The sequence below is a fragment of the Arachis ipaensis genome, chromosome B04, assembly GCF_000816755.2.
Source record: "Arachis ipaensis cultivar K30076 chromosome B04, Araip1.1, whole genome shotgun sequence".
Taxonomy (NCBI): Eukaryota; Viridiplantae; Streptophyta; class Magnoliopsida; order Fabales; family Fabaceae; genus Arachis; species Arachis ipaensis.
Window position 1 is genome coordinate 120,949,347 of NC_029788.2, and position 25,878 is coordinate 120,975,224.

The 25,878-nt window shown below is 34.8% G+C and overlaps 4 protein-coding genes and 1 pseudogene across 6 annotated transcripts; 4 read left to right on the top strand and 1 right to left on the bottom strand.

Annotated features, from left to right (window-relative positions):
- Positions 9,457-9,871, bottom strand: LOC110271288 (probable cinnamyl alcohol dehydrogenase 6). The gene is made up of 2 exons (XM_021121868.1): positions 9,749-9,871; positions 9,457-9,682 (listed from the first exon to the last, which is right to left on the bottom strand). The coding sequence occupies exons 1-2, from the start codon at positions 9,841-9,843 to the stop codon at positions 9,472-9,474; spliced, it is 306 nt and encodes a 101-aa protein (XP_020977527.1). The 5' UTR covers positions 9,844-9,871; the 3' UTR covers positions 9,457-9,471.
- LOC107637140 (L10-interacting MYB domain-containing protein-like) lies at positions 13,158-14,156 on the top strand. The gene is made up of 2 exons (XM_016340584.1): positions 13,158-13,499; positions 13,587-14,156. Exons 1-2 carry the CDS (start codon positions 13,158-13,160, stop codon positions 14,154-14,156), a joined length of 912 nt encoding a protein of 303 aa, XP_016196070.1.
- On the top strand, positions 14,353-15,777 carry LOC107637139. Its single transcript, XM_016340583.1, has 3 exons — positions 14,353-14,802; positions 14,986-15,097; positions 15,308-15,777. The coding sequence occupies exons 1-3, from the start codon at positions 14,353-14,355 to the stop codon at positions 15,775-15,777; spliced, it is 1,032 nt and encodes a 343-aa protein (XP_016196069.1).
- Positions 16,963-25,211, top strand: LOC107635073 (TMV resistance protein N-like). Of its 3 annotated transcripts, none has more exons than XR_001619135.2 (6): positions 16,963-17,590; positions 19,028-20,102; positions 20,195-20,482; positions 20,586-22,199; positions 22,602-22,764; positions 25,066-25,211. XR_001619135.2 is itself a non-coding variant. In XM_016338432.2 (5 exons), exons 1-4 carry the CDS (start codon positions 17,112-17,114, stop codon positions 22,194-22,196), a joined length of 3,453 nt encoding a protein of 1,150 aa, XP_016193918.1. In that variant the 5' UTR covers positions 16,963-17,111; the 3' UTR covers positions 22,197-22,199; positions 22,602-22,891. The 3 variants fall into 3 exon arrangements, 1 of the variants encoding a protein (XP_016193918.1); XR_001619134.2 differs by lacking the exon at positions 25,066-25,211 and adding an exon at positions 24,927-25,059; XM_016338432.2 differs by lacking the exon at positions 25,066-25,211 and having other exon boundaries at positions 22,602-22,891.
- Positions 25,514-25,878, top strand: part of LOC107635077 — a 7,855-nt pseudogene continuing 7,490 nt past the window's right edge.

Genomic DNA, 25,878 nt, shown 5'->3' on the forward strand with positions numbered 1-25,878 from the left:
ACGAGATAACGTCGACCTCTTTGCATGGAAAGCCGCAGACATGCCAGGCATAGACCCTAAACTAATGTGTCATAAGTTGGCAATCTATCCAGGATCTCGACCGGTGCAGCAGAGATGAAGAAAGCTTGGGCCAGAGCGATCCCAGGCTGTGGAAGAGCAAGTACAGGCACTGCTGGAAGCCGGATTTATAAGAGAAGTCAAATACCCACTATGGCTAGCCAACGTCGTCTTGGTGAAAAAGTCGAATGGGAAGTGGCGAATGTGCACCGATTACACCGATCTCAACAAAGCTTGTCCAAAAGATCCATACCCACTCCCAAGTATTGACGCCCTGGTAGATGCTTCCTCTGGATATAAATATCTCTCGTTTATGGATGCATATTCGGGATACAACCAAATTCCCATGTATCCACCAGATCAAGAAAAGACCTCGTTTTTAACACCAAAAGCGAACTACTGTTACATCGTGATGCCCTTCGGTCTCAAGAACGCAGGAGCTACTTATCAAAGACTAATGAATAAAGTTTTCTCGGATCACATCGGAAAGATCATGGAGGTCTATGTGGACGACATGCTAATAAAAACACAAAGTGAAGAGATATTATTGTCCGACCTGGCTCAAGTATTCGACATCATAAGGAAGCATGACATGCAACTCAATCCCGCGAAATGCACCTTTGCAGTAGAAGCGGGCAAATTCTTAGGTTTCATGCTCACCCAAAGAGGAATTGAAGCCAATCCAGACAAATGTCAAGCCATACTCAACATGAAGAGCCCAACCTGTGTCAAAGAAGTACAGCAACTCAACGGGAGATTGGCCGCTCTATCCCAATTCTTAGCAGGAGCCGCGATAAGATCTCTTCCCTTCTATGCTACTTTAAGAAAGGGAAAACAGTTCGAATGGACAATAGAGTGCGAACAAGCCTTCCAGGACTTTAAGAAGTTCTTAGGACAGCCACCTATCCTATCCCGACCACGAGTAGGAGAACCACTCATATTATATCTCGCAGTGGGAAGCAGGGCAGTAGCATCAGCACTAGTCAGAGAAGACGAAAATGGACAACAACCCGTCTACTTCATTAGCAAAGCACTGCAGGGATACGAGCTGAACTATCAGAAAATAGAAAAATTTGCCTACACTCTCATTCTAATGTCTCGGCGACTCCGCCCTTACTTCCAGGCCCACACCATTAAAGTTCGAACTAACCAGCCCATAAAAGGAATATTGCAAAAAATAGATTTAGCGGGCAGAATTCTACAATTGGCAGTCGAGTTGTCAGAGTTTGACCTCCAATATGAAGCTCGGACGGCCATCAAATCACAGTATCTGGCCGACTTTATCGCAGAATTCACAGATGTCCTAGAAACCCCCACAGAATGGAATCTTTACGTGGACGGTTCTTCAAACAAAACTGGAAGCGGCGCAGGTGTAATAATAGAAAGCAACCAAGGAACCCAAGTTGAGCTCTCCCTCAAGCCGGGTTCCCGGCCTCAAACAACCAAGCGGAATATGAAGCATTATTAGCTAGTTTGAAACTGGCTAAAGAGGTCGGAGCTCAAAAACTCAACATTTACAGCGATTCACAAGTGGTCACATCACAAATAACAGGAAGCTACCAGGCCAAAGATCCCACCATGAAAAAGTATATGGATAAAACCAAGGAACAGCTCGGACAAATTGGGGAGTATAAAATCTGCCACATACCCCGCGAACAAAATGCCCGAGCTGATGCACTCTCAAAACTAGCCAGCACCAAACCAGGAGGCAACAATAGAAGCCCCATCCAGGAAACGTTGCAGAACCCGTCAATCTTGGAAGAGGAAAAAGTCCTGACGATAACAAGTCGGGACTAAGGATGGATAACCCCCATAATCAACTACCTCAAAACAGGAACGCTCCCCACAGAAGAAAAGGAGGCAAAGAGGTTAAAAAGGGAGGTACAGTACTACACCATCATAAACAACATCCTGTACAGAAGAGGAATATCAACACCTTTACTAAAATGCGTGCCGACCTCCAACACAAGGGAAGTGCTAGAAGAAATACACGGCGGCATTTGTGGCAATCATCTTGGAGCACGAGCTCTCGCCAAAAAAGTACTCTGGGCGGGATTTTATTGGCCAACTCTACAGAAAGAAGCTACAGAATTTATAAAGACATGTCCACCATGTCAGAAACATGCCAACTTTCACATCGCCCCGCCAGAAGAGCTCATCAGCGTGACCTCGCCTTGGGCGTTTGCAAAATGGGGACTCGATCTTCTCGGCCCCTTTCCACAGGGATCAGGACAAGTTAAATTCCTCATAGTAGGGGTAGATTACTTTACAAAGTGGATCGAGGCAGAGCCCCTAGCCAATGCCACCGCTCAAAGAAGCCAGAAATTCTTATACAGAAACATTGTCACGAGGTTCGGGGTTCCATATTCAATAACCACAGACAATGGCACTCAATTCACAGATGCAGGCTTCAGAAAACTAGTAGCCGACTTGAATATAAGGCACCAGTACACCTCCGTTGAACATCCACAAGCCAATGGACAGGCCGAAGCCGCTAACAAAGTCATACTGGCCGGATTAAAACGGAGATTACAAGATGCAAAGGGAGCCTGGGCAGAAGAGCTTCCACAGGTCCTATGGGCATATCGAACAATGCCACATTCCACCATGAAGGAATCTCCCTTCCGATTAGCATACGGAATAGAGGTGATGATTCCAGTAGAGATTGAGGAAGGGTCGCCTAGAGTAATTCACTACAATGAGGAAGCAAACTCCCAACTTCAGAGAGAAGAGCTCGACTTGTTACCCGAAATCCAGGAAAGAGCTCGGATCAGGGAAGAAGCTCTAAAGCGCCGAATGGCTTCCAAATATAATCAAAAGGTAGTGCCGAGAAGTTTCGCAGAGAATGATCTCATCCTAATCCGAAATGATATCGGAACAACTCGACCAGGAGAAGGAAAGCTGGCAGCAAACTGGAAAGGACCCTACCGAGTTGTAGAAGTACTTGGAAAGGGCTACTACAGATTGTCTGAACTCGATGGGCGAGAGCTTCCCAGGTCATGGCACGCCTGCAACCTAAGAAGGTACTACAGTTAGAAGAGATAAAAGATCTCATCATTGGATGCACTCTTTTTCCTGAAAAGGTTTTTTAATGAGGCACCAAGTTGAGACTCAGACAATCCCATATGTATATATTTGCACTTTTCCTTTAAATAAAATACATTTTAGATATCCTACAAAGATTTCAAGATGCATTAATCTGAAACATTCATCGTCCGATTATAAAGCAACAGATCGGCAGAAAGTGAAAAACAATTTCACTGCATGATCACGATAAAGACAAGTCGTCCGATAAAGGTGAAAACGCGATTCACCCAAAGGACGATCTAGAGATGACAACCACTTTCTACAAATCGGCAAAGATGAACACAGAATAATGTAAGAAGTTATCGAAAGTGATCTAAAAAAGAACCTGACGAGGTCTTACGGATCGCTAAAATAATAACTTAAAGACTGGTCGAAAGAAGTCGAACCAAGTCAACCCAAGTTATAAGTAAACCCTGGAAAGAGGTCTAGTCAACCCTATTAAAGAGGATTACTTTAACTTAGAAGGGCCCGACATAACAAAGTCAGCCCAAAATGAAAAGTTATCAAAGTAGTCCCTGAAAGAGATCTGACAAAGATCCAAGAAAGAGGACTACAAAAAATAACTTAAAGGAGACCGATATAACCAAGTCGGACTCCTACTACTGAAAAGTTATCAAAGTAGTCCCTGAAAGAGATCTGACAAAGATCCAAGAAAGAGGACTACAAAAAATAACTTAAAGGAGACCGATATAACCAAGTTGGACTCCTACTACTGAAAAGTTATCAAAGTAGTCCCTGAAAGAGATTTGACAAAGATCCAAGAAAGAGGACTATAAAAAATAACTTAAAGGAGACCGATATAACCAAGTCGGACTCCTACTACTGAAAAGTTATCAAAGTAGTCCCTGAAAGAGATCTGACAAAGATCCAAGAAAGAGGACTATAAAAAATAACTTAAAGGAGACCGATATAACCAAGTCGGACTCCTACTACTGAAAAGTTATCAAAGTAGTCCCTGAAAGAGATCTGACAAAGATCCAAGAAAGAGGACTACAAAACATAACTTAACGGAGACCGACATAACCAAGTCGGACTCCTACTACTAAAAAGTTATCAAAGTAATCCCTGAAAGAGACCTAACAAAGGTCCAAAAAAGAGGATTACAAAAATAACTTAGAAGGGGACCAACGCAAAGGAATCGGTCACAAATACAGAAAACCGAGAAACAAGTTGGACCTATACAATCACAGCCTCAAAGGATCCAAGATACAAGCAATAAAACAAAGTAATCCAAGGAGGTCGAGCAGCAAGATTTCGAACATCAATAACAAAAAAGATGTCAAGTCAAACAACTACTTTTACTTTATAAAGTTATAAGGCCTAGAAGGGCACCAAAACCTACCGTGAAGAGATAGCAAGTTACTTTTTATTTTTCAAAATAAAAAGTTGATAGATAAGCAACTAGGAAGCGTTAGCAAATAAATAAAAAAGTTCTAAAAGAGCCCACAAGCCGGGCCAACTACACAAATTTTCAAGAAGAGATCAGCAAGCATCAGGAGCCTTCTTGGCAGCATCAGGACAAGGAGAAGGAGGGCGAGTCTGGATCGGCACAGCATCCACAGTTCCATCCTCCCGATTCAGGATCTGGCAATCCGAGTCGGGCACAGCAGGAGGAACCAAAGAGGTCGGTACTTTGGTAGAGGACACAGGGGGAGGAACAACATCATCATCATCACCCTCATCATCAGGGACAATCTTGCCATCCCTGACAATATTATCCAGGCTAAAAAGGGTGAGGTCGGCCTCGGGAGCAATGACCTGAACTTGCTCCCTCAAGTTCTCATAAGCAGCAGTCACGCTGCCAACGAGATGACTTTGGAGCTCAGCATAATCTTCCCGAACACTGTCGAGCTCCCCCATCAGGCGCATCACCTCCCGATAAGATGAAACGTAACTCTCCTTGTGCATCAGGACTGCATCCTCAGCCAACCTCAAAGAAGCCGCCAGTGATTGAGAACTCGCCTCCTCGTTCTTCAAGTCCTTCTCCAGCTTGGCTACCTTTATCTCAAGTTCCTCCTTCAACTCTTTCATCCGATCAAACTCTTGTTTTGCCTCCTCCATAAATGCTTTAGTAGCGTGGAGAGGGAGATTCTGAGCAGTCCGATATAGGGAAGCCGACATATACACCATCTTCACGTGATTTCGGGCCATAAATTCCAAGTGATGGAGGATAGACACATCGTCCATGGAGAGAGCGCTGTAGGGACCGATTTGTTGATCCACAAATTCAATGGCATTAAAATCAGGAGCATCGAGGTCAAAGGGCTCAGCAGTCTTTTGTTTTTTATTGGGAGGAGCAACAGAAGGAGCAGCAGAGGTGGCATGAGGATCTACCAAACGAACTCGGGGTGTAGGGATTACCTTCTTCACCCCGGGGGAACTCTACACCGATGGCTTCTCGCGCGCTTGGGAGGATCCCTCCCCAGCCGCCTTGGCAGCAACATTTCTGGCAGCAGTCGCCCTCTGCGCCCTCTTAAAAGCTTTCATGGATTCACTATTCTTCATTGCCTCTGCAAATAAAACAGAAATCCAGTTACAAGTCGGACAAGTCGGAAAGACAGCTACAAGCAACATAAACAGATAATAAAGAAAACACAAAGATACCCAGTTCAATTTGAAGAAGAGAAAGATTGGTTAGAAATTTCTTTGTGTCAAGATGGGGAGGTTGACCCCAACGTTCTTCCAAGATAGTCACAAAGGGTCGCTCAGCATCATCCAACATCTCCCACGAATACCTGGAGACCCTCACGTCTTTTTGCCATTCCAAGGGAAAAGCAGGTTCATCATTCTCATCCAGGAAAAAGGGCCGAGCTTCTTCAACAGCTCGGACCTTGAAAAAGTAGTTTTTAAAATCACGGAACGACTCGTCAAACATGGAAAAAACCTTCTTTCCTTGGGTAGAACGAAAGGAGACCCAAGCTGACTTCTTTTTTACCACACCGGGCTTAGTCAAGACAAACAGATAGAAAAAGAGAGATTGGGAAGCAGGAATACCAAAACCATTGCACAACAATTGGAAAATTTTAATAAAATCCCAGGAATTAGGGTGAAGTTGAGAAGGGGCAACATTACAAGACCATAACAGGTCGGTTTCAAAACGGGTAAAAGGAAGGGTGATACCCAGCTGACCAAAGAAAAAATCATAAGCATAAAAGAAAGGGCGACCATCAACAACCCGAGTTGAAAAGCAGACTCTCTCATCAGAAGAGGGAGGGACAAGTTCATAGTTCTTCTCATCACCAGAATTACTACAGACACTATGAAACTGCCTAAGCTGAGCACAAAATTCAGTGTCAACCAGCGAGACACACATGAGAACCATGGAGTCCACCCAATCGGCCATACCCGCGGGAACCTAGGAAGGCATCTCTACAACGTTATTTCGGGAAGACATGAGGTCAACTAAATCCTACAAAAGAAAAGAAGAATAGATTACTTAAAAACATCTCGGACCGGGGGCAAAACATCTCAACGGGCGGATCAAAAAAAAAGGGAAAACCCCAAGACTCAAGACAAAAGTCTCGGGGCATCCCTGAGAGGCAGTAAACAAGCAAGGTCTTTTTAATTATTTATACAGCCTACATCCCAACACTCATCAAAACAAAGGAAGCAAAAGTGCAAAAGGTCCACCCTCCTACAGTTCATCAGGAAAAGCATTGCTCCTACAGTTTATCAGCGGAAAGCACTATTTCTACAGTTTATCAGAAATTCCAAAAAGGACCAAGCGGAAAAACAGCAAAGGCGCAAACTTTTTCAAAATCAAGCAAAAAACCATTCCCAAATATCATCCACGCCAAACAGAGATAGTTAAAAATACAACCTTTTTCCAAAACCAGATAAAAGCAACCTTCAAATAAAGGACGGAACAGAAACTGTTTTGGCAAAATTCAAAACAAAAACCAAAGGAAACGGAGCACTTGAAAGCAATTAATGAGGGTATTAAAACCCTCGCATATTCCCAAAGCGTTGATATAAAAGTGCGCGCTTTTAAAGAAAAACATTTCACATTCAAAAGGGCTCTACAAGGAAAGGAATTGACAAAATGCTTGAGTTCGCTTCGCTAGACCGAAGTCAAGGACTCGACCTCAACAAAAAGACGGAGCTCAAGCAGGGGCACTGTTCATACCCTGGGTCGAGCTATCCGACTTGGGATGATTGGAGACAAAACGACCGACCTGTTTAGGTCAAGCGGACCGACTTCTTTACGAAGAACTCGGCCAAATCGACAAGAAAGCCCAAAAAGGGCCCAACTCAAGGAACAACAGCCCAATCCAAAGGCAGCCCAAGCCTATAGAGAGAGGGGCGGTTCCGTTGAAGATAAGCTGACCTCACCCAAAGATAAGATAAGATAAGATAAGATAACTAACTTATCTTATCTAAAAAGGTCACTCCACACCATTATAAATGCACTGGAGCACCCAGGTATAACTCATACTCTGATTCTACATAACACCTGTTTAATACCCATGCTAACTACCTGCGATAGGACTAGACATGCATCATCCTTGTTTGAACCTTTGCATTTGGTTGTGTTTGCTTGTATTACTTCTCTGTGATTGTGTTGTTTGACTTGTTTGTATGTTGGTCTGGATCTCTTTCTTGAGCTATTAGATTGTGAATGTATTGAGGTGTTTAAGAATTGATGTTGTGATTGTTGAGGTTTAATTATGTGGTTGAGAAATAGTTAATATGAAAGTTTTGTGAATGGGATTTTGTTTTAAATTCGGAAATTTAGAAGAAAGTATTTAGTTATCTAAAGTAAAATTTAAAAGTATTTTCAGGGGTTGGTAAAAATATAGTTCTCTTAAATAAATGGATTATTTGCATTTTAATTTCTATTTTTACGGCATTTCCGTTCCCTACTGAGAACGTGTGGTTTGTTCTCACCCCAAAATCTTCCACTCTTTCAGTGACAAGCTTGAAGGTTCAATATGAAACTGCGGATGAGTAGTAGATTTACTTGTGATTCCTGTTATTTTTATAGAGTTCTCTCGCCCTTGTTGCTTTAAGTTTTATTTTATCTAGAGGGATAGGTATTGAATTTATTTGTATAGCACTTATTATTATTAATAATTATGTGATTAATATTATTTGAAAATCTTTGATATGTAATTTTAATTACTAAAAATAATTTTCTGGAATTTTCTATAAAACTGAAATGCGATATCGAACTAAAAGCTCAATATTAAATAGTTAATAAGGAAAACAGGTTAGTAATGCCTTACTTTTGTCACGATCATGACATGCTAAAAGTTAGGGTGTTACAACTTTACGTTATAACTCGGCGTTATACATTACAATCAGACATTATCACTTATTAAAACCTATTAATTGCTCTTCAATTCAGATGATCAATAGAAACGTAATCGACCTATTTTATCTCACCTATAAAGGTATGATATTTTATCTTCAAAGGGGACATGGAATTCTCAATACTGACTTAAGCTTCGGAGTGCCTTTACAGGTACACTCCCCCTTGTTTCTTGCTCAAAGCTCTACGCGATTGGACATCCCCTCGGAGTAAAGCTCGGATTATCATAAAGCTCAAAGGTCGGCACCGAAGATAACAACTCGGTGTCGATTCCCAGAGACCGAGCTCTCCCTCCAGGTATCCATACAAGAACATAACCTAAAATAAGTATTGAATTATTAACTGATAATTTGATAGATGGAATTGTGAAAAGTATATAGAGTTACTTTATTGTTGGATATTGTGGTGTTCGATTATATGTGCCACAAATGTAGTTGTCTCCTTTTTTATATGCTTTTTTTTGACACTTTTCATATTCAATATAGTTTCATCCAAATTTATCATCAATTTCATTTATTGTTGTTAAAATTGTGAAGATCTTTTCCTATTCCAATATTCAATGATCTATGCTAGGGAACCAAAAGGGTATTAGCCAAAAACCAGCCAAATATCTTTGGGTGAATCCAAAATCTCTACGAGTTAATATATATAGATGTTTCTTCTGCTAAGTATCAGAATGTTTCTTTTTCATACTAAATGGATGTTCTTTTATATTTTTTCAAATTTTTTTGTATTGCAAATGTGAATGTCTCTATTTCTTTAAAAATTTCATATTTTTTTTAAATTTTATAGATATTTAATTATTTTTGCTAAAATATAACTAGATATTTCTTTTGTTAAGTATTCGGATGTTTTTTTTCATATTAAATGAATATTTTTTTATAATTTTGTAATTGTGTAGTTTGCAGTCTCTTTAATCATCAAAACAGCACCTAATATCCCAAAACGCAGAAAACAACGTCTGCAACAAACCCCTAATTACAAACATGTATGTTAAATACAAAATAAAAACTCCATCATCCACCATCCTTCTCACTAACATTATAGCACCATCCACCTTTGAATCCATTCACTTCCCTCCCCACCTTGCTTACCACCCCAACGATCTCGTGCCCCGGAACAACCGGGTACCTAGTGATTCCCCATTCATTTTTGACGTAGTGAATGTCCGTGTGGCAAATCCCGCAGTACAAGATCTCTATGCTCACGTCATTAACACCGTTCTCCCTGCAAACAAACTAACTAAGCTACAAATCCAAATACATTCAAAGTATGTATTAAATATGTATATACCTTCTTTTGAAAGTGTAGGGGGTTATGTTGCCAGAAGAATCATGAGCAGCCCATCCAAAAACGGTTTGTGTGTGATTGGGTGTGGTCTCAGCCATGATCCAAGAATGAATTCCTGATCTACTTGTTTCTACTTTCTACTGATGATGTGGAGCAGCATTGGTGAGAGAAAAAAGTGTGTGTGATTGTTAGAGGTGGGTAGGTTAATGTGAGAGAGAAGACGAAGGCTTTTATAGGTTTTAATTAGGTTTACTTAATTAATTTTAAATTTTTTAAATTTTGAATTTAAAAAATTTAAAATTAATTATTAATATAAATTAATGTGGTTTTGTTTAGTTTTTGGCTGATAACCTATTGGTTCTATATACTTTTCCATATTCAATTTATGTTATCATTAGGTATATGGTATTTGAGTAAGTATGAATGTATGATGCATGTTGTGAGTTTTTTTTGTAATATCTGATCATCAGATTCCTATTACATGGCCATTAGATTTTGGATAGTTATTCGATTTCTAATCATTCTATTCTGAAAATTTGTGTTGACATTGTCTTGGTTTGGTATCTCCATTACTTTTTTTTATGTTGATCACTTATGTTTAGGATTTTTTTTATATTTGTTAAATTGAATAATTAAATAAATGAATTAATTTTTGAAAGACTTTTTAGTTATGAAATACCCATAAGCTAGTTGTGTGGATTCTTCAGTTTGTGAATTAATGTAGTTTTTTGTATTCGAAATTGTACTATTCGAATAATCACCTAAAATATTATAATATAATATGTTATATAAAATAAAATTGTGTTGTATTTGTCTCATTTAATGTATTATATAAAATATAATTCTTTGAACTAACAATGACATCTACAATAAAAAGAACAAAATTGTGTTGAAATTTTTTTGAATAAATTATTTTTAATAAGAATAATTAAAATAGTATAAAGTAAAATTACTTGGTAATATTTTTCTTTGACCTACTCTATCAGACAATGTCTCAAGTGATTCACATTCAAAATAGTGTTGGAGAATATTCAAAATTGGATCTTTAATTTCTTTCATAATAGTTGTGAGTAAAAAGTTTGCTTTCATTGTACCTTTAATTGGTCTATAGTCTATAATCCTTCTTTAAATAGTCTATGGATTTTTTTATAATATAGATTTTTCCTTCTTGTAACAAATATTTGAATTTGTTCATCATATTTTTTTTCACAATTACATAAAGAAGTGTTCCCTGCAATGTTAGTAAATCATAGTTAATAATTAATTAAAAAAATTGATTACATATATTTTTTTAAGTTATTAGAAAAGGAACAATGAATAGCATATTGAAAGAAATATAATTTTAACGATATTAAAATACAATTATATATAAAGTATTATAAAATAATATAAAAAGTATAAAAAATAAAAATAATTAAAGTATTTTTTTGATAAATTCAATTTAAAAATATAATAAATATGTTTATTTTGTACATTTTCATCTAATATAATCATTTCTAAATAAAGATGCTCCTCTTTATTTGTATGTGTTAATGTTTTTCATAGATGAACCATGCGAACTTTGATAAACCAATTGTCTGTTTGTTTAGTGATATTGTCTAAAGAATGATGCTCCATTGAGTAAGTTTGAGATATTGTGTAGTTCGAAAATAAATTTTTTGTGTTAAATTTGATGTTGCTTGAAAGAATAGTGATAAGAGACTAATATAAGTAGTTCAAATATTATGAAATTTGAATATTTGTAACGTAAAATTTATTTTGATTAATAATATTATTATGACATTTATAATATGGATATTTATTATATTTAATGAATTATTTATAAAAATTAATAAAAATAAATATAGAGATATGGATTCAATGTCTTTTTAGTTTACAAATTTAGTTAGGCACTATTAATTTTAAATTATTATTTTGTATTTTTCTGTTAATTTAGAAATAATAATTGATTTGATAAAAATTAAGTGGTTGATTCTAAAATTTTGTTAAGTCACTAAGGCAGCGTTTGGTTTGAGAGACATAGACACTGAGACATATGTTAATGTTGCAACTGTGAGAAGTGTTGAAGTTAGTCCCACATCAAAGAAAGCATGGAAGAGTTGGGAGTTTATAAGATGAGAGACCCATTTACTTGACACCTTAAGGTTTTGAGTTAGATATGGTGTCTTCTCATCTTATGTTCTCTCACTTAATTCCTTCCCGAAGTCTCTCTAGTTGTCGAGAGCTCAGATTTTTGAAAAATACGGAAGGACACGGAGACACTAATACTGGTTTGGTAAAGCTTTTTCAGGAGGTGCTTGTGCTTTTAAAAAGCACAAGCACGTCATTTTGCGTTTGGTAAATTAAAAAGCTCAAGTGCTTGTACTTGCGGCTTTTAAAAGTTAGGGGTGCTTTTGAAAGCACTTAGGAGGGAGCTTTTCAAAGCTGGCTTATGCTTACCAAATTTTTTTCATTTTCCCGCACATATTTCCCGCTATTATATTGCCATTAAAATCTTCATATATTTCTAACTTCTCTTCCTAACCTTCATAAAATCTAACACAATCTTCATATATTTTTTTATTTTTCAACCTAATCTTCACAAATTTCAACACAAATACATTTCTATCACATATTAGGTATGAACTTCTATCTATTTATATTATTTTTTTTGTGTTAATTTTGTATTTTTTCAGTAGATCTATTATGTTTGTTTGTTTTTTTCTGTTCTTTGAAACGGAAAGAGGTTGACATGGTTTATGAAAACCAATCATAAAATTTTTTTTGCATGAGCATTAGTCCAAATTATAATAACAACATGTATATACATATGTAAATATAGATATATAATCATAAGAGTAGTTTATTTGAGATATGTGTCCCATTTTTTATGATCTGTAAAGGTGAGCCAATATACATAGGTGGGTAATGGACGTACCCAGTACTAACATTGGATTACATACAAATTTTATTATTGACTAATGATAAATCTATTTATATTAGTACAGAGAATAAATCAAGTAAATATGTTAATTATTAGTCTCTAAAATTTGAGTTAGTATCAAAATAAAGTGTTAATTGATTCAATTAGAACTCCAAAATTTGATTCATGAATCATATTATCAGTTTATTGTTTCTTGTGATTTTTTTTTCAAGTAATGTTAATTAATTATTCTATGATTCTTTTGTTTTTATAATATATCTGGTTCCTGTGTTATTATTGGCCTACTAGAATAGAATAATATTGTATGTTTATTAGTCTTATTAATTGATAATAATACTTTATAAAATTTATTATTGTGTACCACATAACAAGTATTTAGGTATACCTGACTTAAAATTTTATGATTTACTTTGTTTTCAATCTTTCAATTTTTGTATGAACTTATGGAATAATTTTTGTTATCATATGATAAGTTTGATGGATACAACAATGAATTTGATCACATCTGAAGAGAAAAATGATGGAAAAGAAATTGCACAATGGAACAAAAATCTAGTAGACATCTTTTGTGTTTTGTGTGTGAAAAGTATTGAAGCTGGTAGCAAACCGGGCACACATTTTGATACCAAAGGTTGGAAACAATTGATAGCTGAATTCACAAAAGCTACGGGAAAAGAATATAATAGAAAACAATTGAGAAACAAATGGGATCAGTTGAAAGTAGATTGGAAGAATTGGAAGCAATTGAAAGGGAACGAGACTGGACTTGGATGGGATTCTGCTAAAAAGACAATTGATGCAAGTGAAGAGTGGTGGGCTAAAAAATTAGCGGTTAGTATTCTTAAGCTTAGTTTAGTAAGCATAGTAGCATACATATTGATATATATAATTAGTACTAAGTATCAATATTTTATGTAGGTTATTCCAAAGGCTAAAAAATTTAGAAAAGAAGGGATTCATCCAGATTTTGAGGCAACATTGGATAGGATGTTTCAAAGAACAGCTGCAACAGGAGAAGACGCTTGGACTCCATCTTCCGGAATAGTTCCTTCTTCAATTAAGAAAGATACACAACTTGAAGATAGTGAAGATTCTGATATAGAGCCTGAGTCTAGTGTTATAAACATTAAAAGAAAAATGAAAAATTTCACTAATGCTAATACTTACAAGAAAGCAAAAAAAGTTGGAGGTGCTCAGAAATTATCACACCAAATTGATAGACTTTGTGAGGCTGTGGAACGTAGGAGCTCCAATAAAAATGATACTTTGGGACCTAGTATAACTCAAGCAATAGAAGAATTGGATGCTATACCGGATATAGATCCACTTGGACAAATTTATATGTTTGCAACTCGACTCTTCTTGGATAAAGATAAAAGAGAGCTGTTCGTTGCCTTAAAGCATAAAGAAGTCAAAATTGCGTGGTTAATGAACGAAAAGAATGTCCAAGAGGAGAAGGAGAATAATTTATTTACAAAGCTTTTTTAAGATTTGTTTACATTCATTTTATAGACCATGAGTTGTGTCTGCTGTTTACATTCATTTGCTTGGATTTGTTTATTTTATTTGATCTTCTTTATTGCAAATAAAAATTACAATACTTTTCTTTCTTGATATATTATTCTATTTTTTTTAATCTTTGTGTTCTTTCTTTTAATATAATTATTATACGGTGTATTGGAATATGGAAATTGATTATGATGAAGAGGAAGAGGAAGAATTTGATCGAGTTTTAACTTCCACAGCATGTTTGGTCTTCCAATATTATAATAAGTATATCTATAAAAGATCATGCATGACTTCTACACAAACAGGAAACAAATGGCTTAAAGAGATATTAGAAGGGAATAATAGCCGTTGTTGCAGCATGTTTAGGATGGAAAAAGATGTTTTCAAAAGACTATGCTATGATTTGAAAACAAACTATGGTTTATGTGCCTCAAGGAGAATAAGTGCTGCAGAAATGCTAGCAATGTTCCTATTTGTACTAGGAGGTGGAAACTCAAATAAGTCAACTAAGGAGTGGTTTCAACATTCCGGTGAAACAATAAGTCGAAAATTTGAAGAAGTGCTACAAGTTGTGTGCAAAATGGCCATAGACATTATACAACCAAAGGATCGTGATTTTAAAGAAGTGCCTACAAAATTAAAGAATGATGATAGATATTAGCCTCACTTTAAGGTAATTTATATATTATTTATTTTAAAAAATATTATAAATAATTACAAAAAAAGTATTATCTTTCATTGCATGTGTTGGTATTAAATTTGCTTTATAGTATTTGTAAAATTAATGTTCTAATCATGTTAATCATAGGATGCAATTGGTGCTATAGATGGAACTCATGTGCCAATGATTGTGTCTACTGAAGACCAAATTCGATTTATTGGTAGAAAAGGAATTCCAACCCAAAATGTTATGGCTGCATGTAATTTTGATATGGAATTTATTTTTGCTTTGGCCGGTTGGGAAGGGACAGCTCATGACACAAGAGTATTTTTATATGCAATTGGTACATCTGAGTTGAACTTTCCAAAACCTCCACCAGATAATACTTGATTATCTTTAAGATTAAATTATATACTCCATATATAGATTTAATTTCTTATCATGTTTTCTTTCATTTAATAATATACAGGTAAATACTATTTAGTAGATGCAGGCTATCCAGAAAAGAAAGGTTATCTAGGACCATACAAAGGAGCAACATATCATTTGCCAGAATTTCGTCGTGTTAATGGACCTTCTGGATACTACGAAATATATAACTATGCTCATTCTTCACTTAGAAGCGTGATAGAACGTACATTTGGAGTTTGGAAAAAGAGATGGAAAATTTTACGAGATATGCCTAGTTTTAGCTATAAAAAACAAATTCAAATTGTTATTGCAACAATGGCTCTGCATAACTACATTAGACGTTATTCTACAAGTGATCGTAAGTTTAAAAAATATGATCAGATGGACGTTGAGCTTGAAGAAGAAGATGGATATAGCTATGAAGGTGAAGCTGAAAATGGAGTTGAAAAAGTTGGAGATGAGTTTCTTGGAACTATGGAGATGGTTCGAAATAATATAGCATCAAGTTTGATTGGTGGAAAAAATTAGATTATAGTAATTTAGGTAATTTAATATTTTTAGTAATGATGTTTAGGATAAAATAAATTTTTATGATACTTATATAAAATTTTAAAGTTAAAAAATAAAAGAATTTATTTATTATATTTATGTTTATTATGAATTTTTTATTTTAACATTATTTTATTTTAAAATATTATATAAAATTTTAAAGAATTTGAAAAAAGAAATTATTTTTTTGTTATAAACATGTTTATTATAATTTTTTCAACTTTTAAAAGCTGTTTTACCAAACACAATTATGGTGCTTGTACTTATTAAAAGCCATTTTTAATTTGATTTTACCAAACGTAAGTGCTGCAGCTTTTAAAAAGTTGTCTTTTAAAAGACAGCTTTCATAAGCTACTTTTAAAAAGCAAAAGCTTTACCAAACTAAGCCTAAATTTGTGTACCTCCAATTTGGTGAGACACTAAGGCACAACTTGTGAGACACTAATTTTTTACTCTTTTCCCCTTACACCTTAGAGTTTTGAGTTGGACACAGATTTTTGAAAAACACGGAAGAACACGGAGACACTAAATTTGTGTACCTCCAATTTAGTGAGACACTAAGGCACAACTTGTGAGACACTAATTTTTTACTCTTTTACCCTTATTGAAATTTTAAAATTTTTCCTCTTATCTCCCTAAACCTTTCTTTTTTCTCTTTCTCTTTTAGATTCTACAACTAAATTTATCTTTTTATTTTCTTCAAGAAAAAAAATTGTACATTTAATTTTTTATTTATTTAAATTTTGATTAATCTTTGATAAATTCTAAATTTTAGTTTTCTATTTTTTTTAGAAAAAAATATATATTTAATATTTAAATGATAATTTAAGATGATATTAGAAGAAATAAAAAATATTAAAAGAGATAAAAATTCAATGGTAATAACATGCAATGTTTAGAGTAATGGATGTACAGTAATAATAGTAAAATTTATAGTTGAACGAAGGATAATTTAATCTTTTTTAAATATGTGTGTCTTGTTTTTTATTTTTATCAAACACAATATATCAATACAAATATTTTATGTCCATATCTTTAATGTCTATATTTTTTTGTTTATGTTTCATCATATACATCTACTAACCAGAGAATAAAGTTGTTGACATGAAAAAGATGTCTTAAAAAGTATGGTAGATTTACTTTTATATATTAAGAATTATTAATATTAATTTCTAAAGCCAAGTCGCCGTTGACGATGAATCTTTCATCTCGTCATTATCTCTCAGTCCTACCAAGTTTTCCCTTTTCACATCTCACAATTTCGTTTTACAATTTTCTCCGTGTTAATTAGCGAAAACGAGCTAATCGGCACCATGTCGACGTCTTCCTCTGGCAAGAAGTACGATGTTTTCATTAGCTTCAGAGGCGAGGACACCCGTACCGGCTTCACAAGCCATCTACGCTCTGCTCTTGAGCGACAGAAGATAGAAATATACATAGATACCAAGATGAAGAGAGGAGAAGAGGTTTGGCCCGAACTCTCCCAAGCAATCAAGAACTCACACATGTCCATCGTGGTTTTCTCCGAAAACTATGCTTCTTCAAAATGGTGCCTGAGAGAGCTGGTCAAAATAATGGAATGCAGAAGCAAACAGGAGCAGGTAGTTATACCTGTGTTCTATAAGACAGATCCGTCACACGTACGGAAGCAGACAGGGAGTTATGGGGAAGCACTTGCGAACCTTGAGCCAGATCTAAGGAAAGATGTGCCCTTCCAGGTGGAGGTGTCTAGTTGGAAAAAGGCTCTCAACAAAGCTGCCAATTTATCTGGATGGGACTCTAATAAGTACAGGTAACTCTCACCTAACTTTTTTTTTTAAGTTGATTATTTATAATTTAATTTGCGGAAGAACGATATATATGGTAACATTCTAAGTTTAATTAGAATTTGTGAGTAACCTGGTCGATGCTTATTGTTAAGGATGGGTGCGCGAGTGAGCCCATCCCCCTTTGGCTGCACGGCAATTTCTTTTTGAAGTTTGATCCGAAGATCTGCGGAAACTATAGAATTCTGCTCTCTACTTTATGCCAAAGTTTTTACAAAGCAAAGAATATAAAAAGACTTTAATTTGGCTTTCTAGCTTTTGCAGTATCCCCATTGAAGCTTTGCAATCGGATACTTTGTTGTGAGCTTTCTCTGCTCACTGATAGAGTGAGTTTTCACTGTTTAAGAAGGGTGGCAATGGAAGCGGCGGTGAGGGAGATACATAAAAAAAATTATTTACAAAAGTAACCCAGAGCATTTCTAATCAATTTTCATGTATTCAAATTTCAAAGAACTCGATCTCTTAAATTAGTGCATTTCAGATCAGTTTGTGTGTTAATATTATTTTATGAGTCATGTTAAATGGTCAGACATACGGGTGTGCATGGCCCAGCTCGGTCCGAAGACCCGATCCGATCCCGAATACTTTAGGGACTAATTTAGTGTGATTTTATCAGGTTTAGAATCGGGTAAGGGTCTCAAAAATAGACCCGATCATTATTTCGGGTCGGGTCCGTGCCATAGTTCAGGGTCACCCGAAATCGGTCCGGTGGCTCGGTCATCATATACAATTAATATTTTATATTATTAGTGATGGATGATGGCTATTATTATATGGAATTTAAGTATTGTAAACCTTAATATTTTGTGTTATTAGTAATTATATATAAGACTATAAGTTAATGTTTTATGTTTAAAATGCATAAGACTTTAGACTAATGCATAATATTGTGTTATTTGTATTGATTTAAATATTTAGTGTTATTAGGCAATATTAGTATTGATTATAGTTATACTTTAATTTTAGAGAAGAGTTGGTTTTTGTTATATTTTTCTAAAGTGAATTTTACCATGTCAAATAATGGTTGGAGTCTTGGAATTTTGATATTTTTACATGCTAACTTACACGAAGGTATCAAGGTAATATAATGTTAACGACCCAATTTTCACTTGGTTTTTACTCGGTATAATCGTGGTCCGAAAATGTATAGGTTTTATCGGGTCTTGGATCAGGTTCGGATCCAACAAATAAGCCCGATATATATTTCGGATCAGATCTGGATCACATCAAACCCGATTTTACCCGACTCATGCACACCCGCACGATAACAAGAAAAGAAAGTCAACAATGTTTTGGGCTTTTGGCCAACAATCCAACATATATATATTAGTAAAAAATATTAACTAATATTAATACAAAATATTGACCCTTAACAGTTAACATTTCTCTTATTTATATGTTAGGGAGGACGAGTCTCAACTTGTCGAGGATATTGTTAAGGATATTAGGACAAAGCTGTACCAGAAATGCCCCAATAAAATAGAAGGTGTCATTGGAAATGATGAAGTCTTTGAAGAACTTGAGTCATTGCTGAAACAGCATTCAGTAATTGGAATTTGGGGCATGGGTGGAGTAGGTAAGACAACCATTGCTAGAGCTCTGTTTGCCAAACACTTTCCCCGATATGACAGTTCATGCTTCTTGGAAGGTGTAAGAGAAAAATTTGACAGACGTGGGAAGACATACTTACTTGACAAGCTTCTCAGTTTGCTAAATGAACCAATTCATTCGTGTGATTTTGAAAAATCCTCCTCAATTAAGAAAAAGATCAGGAGTTCGAACGTTTTCATTGTACTTGATGATGTGAGTTGTGTTGACCAATTAGAAGTTTTACTTCAAGAGGTCGGTGACATACACCAACGTAGCAGACTCATTATAACGACAAGAGATAGGGACATACTTCAAGGATGGAAAGTTAATGAAATATATGAGCTCAAGGTGTTGAATGACTCTGATTCTCTAAATCTTTTTAGCTTACATGCCTTTGAGAAAGAACTTCCTGAAGAGAAATTTAAGGATCTCTCAGAAAAAGCAGTTCGTTATGCTGGCGGGCTTCCATTAGCTTTAAAAGTTTTTGGAAGATTTCTGCATACAAAAAATCTCAAGTTTTGGGAAGATGCATTGAGAAAAATCGAGAAGTATCCCCTTGATGGAGTTCAGAGGGTGTTACAAGTGAGTTTTGACGGATTGGATAAACAAGAGAAGGACATATTTTTAGACATTGCATTCTTTTTCAAGGGAGAAGATGCGGACCTTACCAAAAGGATGCTTAGCGCTAGTGGTTTGAATGCAGAATGTGGAATAGACACGCTTGTCAATAAAGCTCTAATAACAATATCATCCAACAATAAAATACGGATGCATGACTTGTTGCAACAAGTGGGTTGGAAGATAGTTAGTGAAGAATGTGAGGACCCCAGTGGACGAAGTCGACTAAGGGATAGGGAAGACGTTTCTGATGCGCTGCAATCTGAAAAAGTAAGAGATACCCTGACTTTTTTTTTTTTTTAAATTCATGTTTTTAGATGGAAATTATGGCTAATTTAGAGTTTTTGACTTTCATGTATCAGGAGGCTCCAATGGTTAAAGGCATAACATTAAACTCATTTGAAATTGATTTCGACTTGAGTGCTAATGCATTCAACAAGATGATCAATTTAAGATTTCTTAGATTCGGTAAATCAATATCATGGAATGTGTCCCATCTTGAACTTCTCAAGTCCATTTCCAATAAGTTGGTGTACTTTGAATGGAATGGATACCCTTTTAAGTCTCTTCCACCAAAATTTGGTGCTAAGCTGCTCTTTGAGATTCACTTGCGGGACAGCAATGTTGAAGAACTTTGGCAGCAAGTGCAGGTATGTAAATACGAAATGTGTGCGCGTATGTTTGTGTATANNTATATTTTTGGCGTTACTTAAGAGAGTTTCACATTGTGAATTTTATTTTGCATTGTCACAGGATCTTGAGAATTTAGAGAAAATTGACCTAAGTGGATGTAAAAAGTTGATGAAGCTTCCAAATTTGTCTAAGGCGCCTAAACTTAAATGGGTGTATCTCTCAGGTTGTGAAAGTTTATGTGCCATACATGTATCTGATTTATCTGTGGATAAACTTGTTACTTTGAAGATGGATGGGTGCAAAAAACTAGAGAGACTTGAATGTAAGAAGCATTTACCATCTTTGAAGGAAATCAATCTTGATGGCTGCTTAAGTCTTGAGGAATTTTCAGTGACATCAGATTTACTTGAAAGGTTGGATTTAAGCAATACAGGAATCAAGAAATTGTGCTCATCAATTGGGCGTCTTCACAAGCTTGTGTGGCTCAATCTTGAAGGTTTAGGACTTGAGAATCTTCCAGATGAATTATCTTCCCTGAAATCTCTTGAGGAGCTTAAAATATCTAGCAATGAATCGATTAACAAACAGAAGCTACATGTCCTATGCAGCGGCCTACAGGCTTTAAAAATACTACATTTGAAGCAATGTGATAAACTCTGTGAACTCCCTGACAACATCAGTTTCTTATCTCAGCTTAATGAATTAAGGCTAGATGGAAGCAGTGTGGAGAAGCTGCCGGCAAGCATCAAGAATCTTAAGGAGTTGGAGATTCTGTCCTTAAAGAATTGCTGCAAGATTCGGTCTCTACCAGAGCTCCCACCATTAATCAAAGAGTTTTGGGCAGATAATTGCACATCCTTGGAGTCGGTATCGACTTTGATGAGTTTTTTAGGGAAAATGAAAGGAAAGGACACACTCATTTCATTAAAAAAATGCACGAAACTGAGTGAAAATTCAGTTGAGATCATTGAGGAATGCGCCCAGTTAATAATGATGAACGATGCATTTTTTAATGCATCAAACTGCTATAAATACAATACAAGAGTTGGGGTTTGTTTTGCAGGAAGCAGAGTCCCAAGGGAGTTCGCATATCGAAGAACTGAGTCATCCTCCATAACCATTCAACTTCCTGAGCCTTCCAACTGTCTGGGTTTCATTTACTGTGTGGTTCTTTCAAAGGGGAAGAGTAATGTTAACATCCGATGTCAATGCTACTCGGCAGATAGCAGAAAGGTAGGATGCAGTGGTATATTAGATGGCAATATTATCAGTGATTCGGCGGATCATGTTTATGTATGGTATGATGCGTTCCATTGTCGCAGCATTCTTGAAAATCATGAAGTTCAACTTCGTTTTCAATTCTGTGAAACAACTGATAATGGGGATAACCTTGTTGGATTGAGTAGTGTCAAAGAGTGCGGGGTCCAGCCGATACGCATCTCAGACTTAGACAGTTGTTTACTGTCTCAGGGATTGAAGGAGGAGTTGACATTGGAGTTGGGAAAGAAGTTGGGATTGGTCTTGGATATTATGCAGAGATATGCAAAAGTAGAGTCCAGATTCTTTCTTGCATTGGAGAATAGATGTGATATAGAAATATCATTGATGTTAGAGTATGCAGAACGATTTAGTGCAATGTCAGCCTTACTGAAGAAGGAAAGCAATGGCGTAGGAACTCAGATACCAAATCGAGAAGGGGAGCAGAGTGTACATGTTCATGTGACCTTCTAGTTGGTATGAGAACACTTGCATTTACCATCCTAGTGTGCATTATTCTTCTTTTGTTGGTGCTTATTTCATAATTTCATCATAAATAAATGAAAAAATCATCTATTTTGTAATATGGATCCAAAAAACAAGACTACAAACCACTATTTTACTGAGAAGCATAGTTCTTATTTTTTATTTAGTAAAACATGTTTTTATCGACAATGTGAATTTTGCTTAATGTTCCCTTTGTGTACCAACATTGTATTACACATTTACACTGTTGCTAAGTTGACCTTATCGAAATCAAAGCCTAGATAATTTGGATAAAAAGGACATTAAGAAAAGAAATGCACTACTCTTATCATTGATATTCTTGCAAATCGAATAACCTTGTTCCTTCTACATTTTCTTTTCTTCTTTGAGCAGTTGTCTAGGAAGTGTGACAAATCAGTAATCAAACCTCGGAAATGTGACATGTGTCGGCTTTAATTTTGTGCCATTCCTAGAGATGAGGTGGCAAAGAGAAGGAAGCGGCTTCAGTAGTGATCCTATCCTAAAGAGAGCAGCGTAGTAGGTTGAAGATGAGCAGGTACTATTAGATTTAACGCCTATTGTTGATTTCTTGTTATATCATTTAAGTAACTTTCAAAATTAAGTACTGCTTCTGAAGTATTTGTATTGGTATGTGTATGTTTGGTTAAGGCTGTACTTGTGCATCTGACTTCTGGTTTGCTTGCTTTAAACTGTAGTTGTATTTAACCATCGTTGTCTCCTTTTTCTTTTTCCGAACGTAGTTTACGTTAAAGGTAGTTATTTATAGTGCATCTGCTAGTCTGCTAGTAAAAATTGAACTGGTTTTTATTGTGTAACAACTGAATAACCCTTGCATGTGGAAAGTATAATCCAAATAATTTACAACTCAATTATTATTAATTAACTAGTGTACACTTTATGGGATAATTAATAAAAATATATATAATAATTATTACTATAAATATTTTACAAAATTATAATTAAAATCAAAGTTTAATTATTTTTAATGTTAAAAATATTAAAAATAATTAGTATTTGTCTTAATCGATTTGAATTGATTTAGTGGTCATTTCACTCGTCTACCTAAGTAAGTATTAGAGTTTCGAATTTCGCCTTGTATATGTAATAACTCATTGGCTAGCGGCAGATCCTTAATAAATGGAGCTTCAATCCGTGGAGGATTAGTTCTCGACCTGCCAAGTTAGAAAATACAGTAAAAGAAAATAGTATTTGTCTTGAAAATAGAACAATTGTCATTGATGATAGCAATACATGTGGAGATTTGCCTTTGTTAAAATTGAACTGTGATAATTTTATTTATTACTATCATATTCATTCAGGAAGTCAAACAATATGATCAACGTTATTACCGGTTAAAATTTTATATTTTATGACATAATTTTTAAGCTTCTAAACTTACTTATGTCATTACAAAAACTATTAGATTAATTAATATTTTTTGGTAATATTACCAAAACACCATAGTTGAGTATATTAATTTGTGTAAAAAGAAACTATAATAACTTTTGTTATTCAATATATAATTTATTCTATTGAAAAATGAATTATTATTCCTAGATTGGAATATATTTTTTTCTATTTTTATATCATTTTATTTGACAATAATTGCCATTAAAGAAAAAAATGAATGACTACACTATTTTATAATATGATGTATAAGATATTTTTTCATTTTAAAATTAATTTTGGTTAGTGAAAAAAATTCAAAATATTTTCTTAAACAAATTTAAATTTGAATTCAGAATTGATTAACAACTCACCTTTTTTAAAATTTTAATAACAAAAACAAAATTAGTTAGCTGCATTATTATTATTCACTTTTTTATTAAGATAGTAAATAATATTTAAAATTAAAAAAAAAAGATAATTAGAATTTTTTTAGTTTGATTATAAAATCTATTGTAAGTATACCTAACTTTTATATATACTAAATATAATCATATTTAATAGTATAGTATTTATTACAGTAATGACTCAAAATATTAAGTTAAGTGAGTAAGATCAACCTAGGTCTATTGTTAGGATCCTAAATTCGAATTAGTTTTATTGTCTTAAATCCGACGCAGATAAAATTTACGTGTCCTATCTCAAATCGGTCCAAATTAAATTTTCGTTATTAGTTAGATGTAGTAATAGATACTCGTTATTAAAAATTTTTATTATTATTTTAAAATGTATTTTTAGAGTATAAATTTGCTAAATTCTATATATTATGATAATAAAAAATACTAAATTAACTACTAAAATCAGTTATTATATATTTATATATAAATACATATATTATTTAATTTGTTTTTATTATATATTTTGTATTCTAATATATATTTTATTACAACGTGTACTAAGCCTAATATCGTTATGATAATAATAATAATATAATAAATTGCTAGTGACTAGTCAGTATAAAAATAAGGGGAAAAAAAAACGAATTGAGCTTGGATCATTTTTTAAGTAACGGAAATTGTCGTTATTTTCAGTCATGGGAAAGCTAGGTGTTTTAAAATCTTAGTCAAATTTCTAAAATGATAAGTTCGAATTCAATTTGTGGGTGGTTAATTTTTTTTATTTTTATCATACGACAAATTAATGGGTCAGATTTACAAATAAAAAAAATTTAAATTGAAAATTAAAAAATTGACCCTCTAATTTCATCTGAACGAAAACTGACCCTCCAATCTCTTGGAATGTAACCTGCAGAGCTAGGTGAAATACACCAACTTTCAATAACAACTCAAAGCAGAACCATTTCTTCAATATTAAAGTTAAAAAGTGTTGACTCGTGTCTTCACTGTTTCGTGTCTCATTCATTAATATATTATTTATTCGCACCAAGCAGAAAGCAACCTCCACCTCACTTTCCTTTCTCTCTTGCACACAAGTCTTTCTTGAGTGATCTCGTTAACTCTGATTCCGTCTTCAACCACACACAACTCTTGGATCTTCTGCTACTCATACAATTCAGTTCTTGAAGCTTCTAAGCTCTAACATATGGCATCCGGCTCCTCTTCTGGTTCAATTCCACCACCAACAAGAGCATGCACCTATCACGTGTTCTTGAGTTTCAGGGGTGAAGACACTCGCAGAGGATTTACTAGCCATCTATATGCCGCCCTCAACAGAAAGGGAATCACAACCTACAAAGATGATAACAACCTTCACAAAGGCGATGTTATTTCAGATGAACTCCTCAAAGCAATTGAAGAGTCTATGTTTGCAGTCATAGTTTTCTCACCAAACTACGCTTCATCCACATGGTGCTTGGATGAACTATGCAAAATCCTTGATTGCAACAACAAATTGGGGCTACAGATCGAGACAGTGTTCTACCATGTGAAGCCTTGTGATGTGAGGTATCAGATAGGTACCTTTGAGGAAGCTTTCAAAAAACACGAACAGAGACATGACGGTGAGAAGGTTCAAAGATGGAGAGATGCGTTATCTCAAGTTGCTGCTTATTCTGGTTGGAGCTCAAAAAATCAGTAAGCTAACTAATCCTTGACTTCATTTGTTATTTCTACAATTTATGAACTATTCACGTTCAAACTTTTAAATCCATAATCCAACAAAACTATAGATTAGATCTCACTTCTTATCTCAAAGTCATCAACTATGTTATATATTCATAAAAAAATAATTATTGAATAAAATA